The sequence below is a fragment of the Cebus imitator genome, unplaced genomic scaffold, assembly GCF_001604975.1.
Source record: "Cebus imitator isolate Cc_AM_T3 unplaced genomic scaffold, Cebus_imitator-1.0 Scaffold60, whole genome shotgun sequence".
Lineage (NCBI taxonomy): Eukaryota > Metazoa > Chordata > Mammalia > Primates > Cebidae > Cebus > Cebus imitator.
Genome location: NW_016107375.1, coordinates 5730940 through 5740568, shown reverse-complemented (window position 1 = coordinate 5740568; position 9629 = coordinate 5730940). Strand labels below are relative to the sequence as shown.

The 9629-nt window shown below is 40.6% G+C and overlaps 1 protein-coding gene across 2 annotated transcripts in view; it reads right to left on the bottom strand.

Moving 5' to 3' along the window:
* Positions 1-407: 407 nt before the first annotated feature.
* Positions 408-9629, bottom strand: part of PSTPIP2 (proline-serine-threonine phosphatase interacting protein 2) — a 103875-nt gene continuing 94653 nt past the window's right edge. For both annotated transcript variants that reach the window (XM_017529709.2, XM_037738986.1), the window contains 5 exons: positions 8940-9036; positions 8736-8817; positions 7566-7600; positions 5562-5619; positions 408-2336 (listed from right to left, as the gene is read on the bottom strand). In XM_017529709.2, the coding sequence (XP_017385198.1) occupies positions 5570-5619; positions 7566-7600; positions 8736-8817; positions 8940-9036 (264 nt within the window). In that variant the 3' untranslated portion in view covers positions 408-2336; positions 5562-5569. The remainder of the gene's footprint in view (positions 2337-5561; positions 5620-7565; positions 7601-8735; positions 8818-8939; positions 9037-9629) is intronic.

The following is a 9629-nucleotide window of genomic DNA, read 5'->3' as shown; positions in this document are numbered from 1 at the left end:
TAGAGACAGGTTTCACCATGTTAGTCAGGCTGGTCACAAACTCCTGATCTCAGATGATCCACCTGCCTCAGCCTCCCAAAGTGCTGGGATTACAGGTGTACACCACCACACCTAGCCTTGAACAATTAATTTCAAGGGTGAATCATAATATAACAAGGAAAATGGAGGGGTAGGAGAGATACACTAGTTGGATCCAATCTAGTCTGAAGGCAGAGAAGGTGTCTCCCAGAGGAAGTTACATTGCAGTTGGCCTCTGAAGGATTAATACAAAGTAGTTTGGCACCATCTCCATTTGGCTTCCCTGACCAGCTGTTTGTCTTTTTGAAGCCTAACAATCACAAATATGGCAAGGGGTCAAATAAAGCATGGAAGAGAGATACAGTCAACACAAAAACACAAAACAAATACCAAATTACCAAGAACCTTTATTTAACCTGTCAAACTAAAAGAGCAATAAAATAAAAATATTTTTCATCCACAAAACAGTTTTACATCAACTACACTGACCAATACAGAGAAAAAGGAAATCCCTGAGGAACTGCCAACAATAAATAATATGCTTAAAAATAGAATGCTCTGAGTGTGAAGGAAAATTTCCTGAGCCCTTTCAGTTTGGGGAAGTTTGGCCCTTTGCAAACTTCAGTTTCTCAAAAGGATATCCAACTGATGCAAGTTTCCTGTCATGACACGAAGATGTCACGTTCAGCAGCACCTTACATGAAAGGTGGGGAAATAGACCGGGCATGGTGGCTCACGCCTGTAATCCCAGCACTTTGGGAGGCCAATGAGGGTGGATCATCTGAGGTCAGGAGTTCGAGACCAACCTGACCAACATAGTGAAACCCCATCTCTACTAAAAATATAAAAACTTAGCATGGTGCAGTGGCGTGTGCCTGTAATCCCAGCTACTTGGGAGGCTGAGGCAGGAGAATCAGTTGAACCCAGGAGGTGGAGGTTGCAGTGAGCTGAGATTGTGCCATTGTACTCCAGCCTGGCCAAGAGCAAGACTCCATCTCAAAAAAAAAGAAAAGAAAAGAAAAAAGAAGAAAAGGTGTGGGAATAATCAATCTTCTTTTGATCAATTTGTCCACAGTTCTAGAAAAGCTACTGCACAGAGCAGGAGAGGAAACTATTTGCTCTCTGTAATACTGAAAAACTGATAGTGCCATTTTAACTTGCCAATAATGAAAAGGTACAATTTCTCACAGTGCACAAATGTTGGGCAAAAGGTACATGACCTCCCTGTTGTTTGTGAGTGAAAAAGGAAGACCCAAATATTTGTAAAAGTGTAATTTGGACACATTTAAAATTCTGGGGTCTAGCAAGGGAAAGATTGTCTGTGAAGACCCAAAATTGAGGATTGGTTTTGTAACTCTAAAATTATCTTGAGGAATGGAATCAAAATACTGTATTTCATTGATTCTAGTATGTACTTTTTTTCATTCTTTAGCATCTTAAATTCAAATGGGCCTGGCCATCAATGATCTGTCACAAGTTTATTGGCAACTCCTCGACCCCGCCTTAGTGCAACGTAAAATAATGGCATGTTTTACAATCAGTGGCTCCTTGAATTAGATTAAATATCATGCTCTGTAGTTCAGTACACACAGTGATCCACATAAAAATAAAGCTGACGTTTAAACCTGATGGTTTTCCCAGTTGAAAAAGTGCTGGCAAAAATATTTGGCATCTTAAATTTCAGCATGAGCATCACAACTTCAAGAAGGGTTAGAAGGATGGTGATGTGGGTTGGGTTTGGGCTCTAGTTTTGGTTCTGTCCCTAATCAGCTGGAAAAACTCTAATGAAATTAATTTCACACATCTAGGTTTTGTTTCCTCATCTGTAAAATGAGAAAGCGTGATCAGGTGGCTTCTAAGTCTTCCAGGCAAAAAGGAAGGTAATTTTAAATCTTGCACCACTGAGGCCATGCGTCGCTGTGGCAACCGCACAGCCAGGCTGCCCAAAGCCAAAGGAGCTACTACTGCAGTCGGTGGCTCAGAATCCTCTGCTGCCACCTCTCTCCTTAAGTGGACACTCTAAATCCAGAAGGGAATTCCACGCTTCCCATGTCAAAAAGCTAATTCATTCACAACCTGAGTGACTAACTGGGAAAGAAAGAATTCTTCAGAATGGGACAATTTGTAAACGTCAAAAAACTGCAGAACTCTACTTGCTTAAGTTGTCCTAAATGTCTACCATAAATTTAAAATATCAAAAAATTATAGTAAGGGTTCACTTCAAAGTCTTCATGACTGACATAACGTGGCTATAGATTCTGCTGCTCTGGGTGCTCTTTCCATACCATAGAAGCACTAGCCGGAAAAAGCTCTGGTTTCTGAAAGAAAATAACAAAGAAATTTCATTTGAGTGAATGGTGCTCGTCAACACTTGCTCCTACCTTGAGAGTATATTCGACAAGAATAAGGCTGCAGGCCAAGGAAAATAAATGGGAGGAATGGGTATTCCAAGCAATGAGAAATGGAATGTGATGATAACACCATTGCTTTATGGTAAACAATACATACATTTACATTTTATACATATTTTTAATTTGAAATTTTCAATCTATCTTTACATAAACATGCTAGAATTAAAAACAGGAATAGCAGCTAAAATCAACAACTACAAAACAAATTCCTAACTCTTCCTATTTTATTTATTTATTTATTTAGACAGAGTCTCGCTGTGTTACTCAGGCTGGAGTGGAGTGGCACAATCTCAGCTCACTGCAGCCTCTGCCTCCCAGGTTCAAGTGATTCTCCTGCCTCAGTCTCCTGAGTAGCTGGGATTATAGGTCCCTGCCAGCAAAACTGGCAATTTTTGTATTTTTAGTAGAGACAGGTTTTCACTGTGTTGGCCAGGCTGGTCTCAAACTCCTGACCTCAGGTTATCTGCCTGCCTTGGTCTCCCAAAGCAGTAGAATTACAGGTGTGAGCCACCGTGCTGGGACCCTGTTTAAATTTCTATTCCAAAAGTTCATTCAAACTATTTTAATTGTTGTGATAAGCTGCTTAGTACGTTATTCACTACATTAGCTTCCCTCCTTTAAAATTTTCAGTATATGTTTACATAATAACTATGAATGTGTTGTATACTCCCTTCTCTAAAATTTTCTGAAATTGATGTATATGTGGAACTCCAACTCATTGAATAGCCACAGACTCCAGTGAACTCCAGTGAAATGATATAACTCAAGTGCATGTGTTGACACTAGCATCTTGCATTCAAACATCACACTCTTAGACCCTGAGGAACTCGAGTTGTTGGGTCAAATGGTACTATTAAGCTATTAGAATATATTCTTTGGCCAAACAAGTAAGGACAGAAAAGAAAGTGGTAAAAAATAAAAAGAAACACTTAGGACTGCCAATGACCTGCCCATCATCTACACAGTACTCCAGAGAACAGGTGCCACCTATGAAATCCAAGTCATTGAGTTACCAGGTTTCCACTCTGCCTCTAACTAGGGCTTTGCCCCTTTCTGTGAGAAAGAGGGAGGCTTACAAAATGAAGAAAAAATGATGACGAATTGCAAAGACTATAATTTATTTGTAGATTTGTAGGTCAGAAAGTTATATATAGTTAGAAAACAGGGTAGTTTATGTCTTCAATTTCTATATCTTTTATAGCAAAGTTACTTAAATGTATTAAGCAATTTAAGGACTTACATTCAAATATAATAGAAACTAGCCAATTATTTCGTTTTTGTTTTTTTGAGACAGAGTCTTGCTCTGTCGCCCAAGCAGGAGTGCAGTGGTGTGATCTCAGCTCACTGCAACTTCCACCTCCCAGGTTCAAGCAATTCTCCTCCCTCAGTATCCCAAGTAGCTGGGGCTATAGATGCCTGCCACCACACCTGGCTAATTTTTTGTATTTTTGTTTGTCTGTTTTAGTACAGATGGGGTTTCACCATGTTTGCTAGGCTGGTCTCCAGTGATCCACCTGCCTCAGCCTCCCAAAGTGCTGGGATTACAGGCATGAGCCACTGTTGGGTCATTAGCCGATTATTTTTATGTAATTAGGACAAGTTGGTATCTGCTATAGATAGCTAGTTGCCTATAAGTCACAAAGTAGGTGTTTTTAGAGGACTGAAAACAAACAATGTTTGATGTGCTCACTTTGGTGGTATGAACACCATAGGAAATCACCCTGGAGCACTGTTAAAACCTGTTTAGGTTCATAAAGGACCGTATATATAACCAACACCAAACAAGGAAGGGTGAGAGAGAGGCTGTTGCCTTTCTCGGTGGACTTCTGGCATCTCACCCACCCACTGCCTGCCACTTTGTCTTCTGATACTGTTATCCAGGGCATACAACTAACGGGAAATGTGAAGATGTGTAGTTCAGATGTGTAGTTCAGTCCATGCTGAGATCAGAAGATGTAAGCAGATCAACTCTCTAAAACAGTTTTTAGTCCAAGAAGTAACACATTTTCATTGCAGAAAAATTCGAAAACAGGGTAAACAGAAAGGAAAAAGACTACCTCTTTGGAAATATATCTCTTCAGACCTTTTCTTTGCTCATGTATACCTATATAATTCTGTTACCCTGAGATAAGCCCATTAGGGTAAAAGAATGATACTTTATGAAGAGTTTCTTTTAGTATCAGTACTTTGGCTTCTGAGTTATTTCTTCACATCTGTGAAGAATGATTTTGACCTGAAGAATGTTGCAAGCCCCTGAGTGCCTAAGAAAAAGAGTCACCATGCAGTCATCTTTGCAGCCACAGTTGGCTTAGCAGTGTTCAGTTCTCTTCTAAGAATCCTCATGGTTTGCTTGTTCAGAGCGTTAATAATCTGCAGGATGATCTCTATGATGACCTCGTGTGTATAGTGAGTGTGGCATCATTTGCACTTCTTTTTATTTGATTTCCCCTCTTTTAGGTGGTGGGGAAGTAAACTAAAGTCTAAATTCCTTTAACAATGAGGATGATGTGTGTTTTGTTGGTGAGCACTGCCTTAAGCGCAGGTGTGTAATAGCTATAAAAGAGCTTAGTAAGAGCGGATAAAGAGAGCCAGGCACGGTGGCTTACGCCTGTAATCCCAGCACTTTGGGAGGCTGAGGCAGGCAGATCACTTGAGGTCAGGAGTTCAAGACCAGCCTGGCCAACATGGTGAAGCCCTGTCTCCACCAAAAATACAAAAAATATTAGCTGGGTGTGGTGGTGTGTGCCTGTAATCCTAGCTACTCAAGAGGCTGGGGTGGGAGGATCACTTGAACCCAGGAGGCGGAGATTGCAGTGAGCCGAAATCACACCACTGCACTCCAGCCTGGGTGACAGAGTGAGACTCTGCCTCAAAAATAAAAAAAAAAAAAAAAAGTAGATAAAGAGTTACTACAGAATAATCAATGAAGGAAAAATAACCTCATTCAAATAGGTATGGAAGGGTCTGCAGTGTGGGATCCAGAGAGGCATCCTGAAGGGAAAACATGCTGGCCAGTGTGCCTGCCTATGCAAGGCTTTGCTAGTTTGTGGTGGTATTATAAAGAAGTGTCAAAGCCTTCAATAGCACTATCACCAGTCTACACGCGACTCGATTATGTCAAAAGGTTCTTACCATTGACGTTACTGATAAAGCAAACTGTAGTCATTAACCAACGCGTAATCAGGATCATCTGCAGAAAGCAGAACACAGAAAACAACAGTAACATCAATTTTTTCATAAGATCGCAGCCCTTTTCCAGTCAGGGCATTCCACTTAGAGATTCTAGTGACTACCCTTTTATAAGGAGAAAATAGATCTGCCAATAAAAACTATAAATGGTAGTCACGACTCCAAACCAATGGACATTCTGGAAATCACTATTCTGACTTCTTTGCTCTCTTTCAGCCATGCTTAGATGCAGTGCCCACAGAAAAATCATCTTTAAAAATAGACAGAAATAGCATCCTACATTACCAAGTGGCAATTATAGAACAAGAAGAAATAAAATACCTTAAATCTTCACATTGTTCAAAGACATAATTTCAGTCACTACATTTTTTTCCCATCACTAAATTTTTAGTGAGCTGTTAAGTGCAGCATAAGTTGTCCTCCTCCCTCATTGATATGGTTTGGCTCTGTGTCCCCACCTAAATCTCATCTTGAATTGTATCTCCATAATTCCCACCTGTTGTGGGAAGGACCTGGTGGGAGATAATTTGAATCATGGGGGCAGTTTCCCCCATACTGTTCTCATGGTAGTGAATAAATCTCACGAGATCTGATGGTTTTATCAGTGGTCTCTGCTTTTGCATGTTCTTCATTTTCTCTTGCTGCCACCGTGTAAGAAGTGCCTTTCATCTCCCGCCATGATTCTGAGGTCTTCCCAGCCATGTGGAACTGTAAGTTCAGTTAAGCCTCTTTTTCTTCCCAGTCTCGGGTATATCTTCATCAGTAGCATGAAAACAGACTCATATACTCATTCTCTTGAACATGGATAGGTGTACCTTTTCTTTACTCAAACAATAAATATATGCTGAACACCCACTATGTACTCAGAACTGTGTTAGGTGTTGTGAGTGATACAGAAGACAAAGTGCCTGCCCTCTGGATCTTATTATTATCCAAGGCATACAACTAATGAGAACTTGTTTGGAGTGGCTGCAGGGGAATGCAGCTGCTAGTACACTTTGACTGAAGACTGGCCCTGTCTATCAGGAATGGTGGTCCTCTTTGAGCGCATAGCTTCAGGCGGGACATACCTGGACCGGGGAAGGAGGAGAGGGACACCCACCTAGCCAACCACATCAGCTGAATCAATCCTGGCAATGGATGGGCTGACAGATGTCTCAGCCAGATTGCCCTCACATCCCACACAACTAGTAAGTGCTAAGATGTATACTCCTTCCAGAGGAGTTCAAAGAAAGAAAGAGACTACAGTGATGAGCGAAAGGTCTCATTATGGGTAGTGTACAAAACAGATAATATTAAGTGACATGTTTCTTGACATCCATGCCTTCTATAAATTATATTTCTGTGTAATTCAAGGGTAACCATACGTCAGTTCTGCTGTTCTCACAGTTCAAGTTGAAATAATCTTTTAGGTAATATTTGCTTGCAGTAGGTTTCTTTTGGTATTTAAGTAACTGAATTATCTTGGATAAGCTATAAAATAGACCGCCAATTATCATATTCCACTCCATGACTAGTAGTGTTATAGTAAGATTCTAATATAGGATCATTCTCTTGGGAATTTGATTCTATTTAATCCTTTCATCTCCTTTATTTCAAAGTTCTAGATATTTAATTAAATATATATATAAGAATTTTTTCCTTTTTTCTTTCTTTATTATTATTATTATTATTTTGAGACAGTCTCACTCTGCCACCCAGGCTGGAGTGCAGTGGTGCAATCTCGGCTCACTGCAACCTCTGCCTCCCAGGTTCAAACAATTCCCGTGCCTTAGCCTCCTGAGTAGCTGGGAATACAGGCCCAAGCCACCACACCTGGCTAATTTTTGTATTTTAGTGGAGATGGGGTTTCACCATGTTGGCCAGGCTGGTCTTGAACTCCTGACTTCAAGTGATCTACCTGCCTTGCAATATAAGAATTTCAAAAGACCTTTATTAGTGGCATACCTGGTGAGCTTTTAGGAATTGGGAGGGGTCCTCTCCTGCAAGAAATCAAAACCAAAGTCTTTTAGATAAGTTCTTGTTTTTTTATATAATTTTTTACTTCTTGCTACAGCCTATCGTTCTCTAATCAGAACTGGTTTCTGCACTGGTGGGTCAAGAAAGCTCACCTGAAGCAAATGATCGGTAGCACTGACCTATGGAAATCTAAGTTGCAGATACTGTATTATGCCACAAGGCAGGATGTGTAGTGATTAGGAGCACAGAGCCTTATCCCCACAACCTGAACTGGCAGGATTAAAATCTCAGCTGTGTGGGAAAGACTTCCTGATTGCCTTGAGCATCCACATCCTCAAAACTAAAATAGGAAGTATAAACAGCTCCTACCTTGTTGTAGGAGCTGTTTATACTTCCTATTTTAGTTTTGAGGATGGACTAAGTCAGTTAATTCACACTAACTGTTTTGAACTGTGCCTGGCATGCTTAAATGTTGATAATGATCATGCAGTCCTTCCCAGGCACTCCCTGTCTTTAATAAAATTGGACTGAAAATTCAAAAGCTTAGACTGTAAGCTGACTATATCAAACAAAAGTGTCTCTTCCCACAGGATCCTTTCCATGAATGGCAACAAACTTTTTAAGTAAAGAGCTGAGCAGTAAATGATTTAGACTTCGCTGGCCACATACCGTCTCTCTTGCAACTCTACTCAACTCTAGTGGCAAAGCAGCCACAGACAAAACCTCAGTGAGTGAAGGTGCCTGTGTGCCCATAAAACTTCAGTGAGGAACACTGACATTTGAATTTCAAATAATTCTCACATGTCACAAAATAGTATCCTCTTGACTTTATTCCAGCCATTTAAAAATGTCAAGGCTATTCTTAACTCCCAGGGGCCATAGTTTGCTGACTCCTGCTTTCTACAGGCTGTTAGAAAAGTAAAGGATTCATACATGAATAATAATGATCAAGTTCAAGCATGATATACTCTTCCCTGAATTATGACTATTAAAATTCACTTAATATTTGTCTTAAAAATGCTATTTCCAAAAAGCAAGCAGCCTCATTAAGCATATGCAGTAGTAGATATGCTCCAGTTCTAATAAGTCTTAGAACATTCATGATAACAATGTTTGCTAAAAGTATTTTTCTTCATGTGAAAGGCAGCTGGTTATTACCTTGCCAAGTTAGGCCCTGTAGCCTTTCCTGGTGGGGCTGCATTCCTCTGGGGTGAGTAGAAATTCTCATACATGATGGGTGCTAGGAGAGTCACCAAGAAACAGGACATGAAGAGGCAGGCGTCTTTTGTCCTTAATGACATCTAACAAGAAAGACTAATAGAATTGTGTAAATAACACTCCCCACCCCACCGCCCCATTCACCTGGTGGAATCTGTCCAGTTTTGCGTTGATTCACAAAGTATTCAATGTCCTTCTGAATGCTGCACATTTCTAAACTCTTTCGGACTTTTTCATACATCTAATAAAAAGAAGGTCAATTAATAGGTAGAGGTATGTTGAAGATAATTGTGATACAGCTCCTTAAAAACGTGGGTTTGAGGTCGGGTGCAGTGGCTCACACCTATAATCCCAGCACTCTGGGGGGCTGAGGTGGGCGGTTCACAAGGTCAGGAGTTTGAGACCAGCTTGGCCAACATATTGAAACCCCGTCTCTACTAAAAATACAAAACATTAGCTAGGCGTGGTGGCGGGTGCCTGTAATCCCAGCTACTCAGGAGGCTGAGGCAGGAGAAATTGCTTGAACCTGGGAGGCAGAGGTTGCAATGAGCGGAGATAGTACCATTGCACTACAGCCCAGGAGACAGTGTGAGACTCTATCTCAAAAACAAACAAACAAACAAAAAAGCATGGGTTTGATAAAGAGCTGACTCTTCCAAATTTTCTTGTGAAAGAAAAAGCACATTCCAAAGTCCCAGATTCATATTAGAGCTTTTTCTCTGATGCATATCTGCTATCAATTTCTTAAAGATGACAGAAAAGGTATTTTTGTGGCAGGACAAAAACCTTGGCTGAATTTCGTTGTTGTTGTTGAGACAGAGTCTCACTATGTCA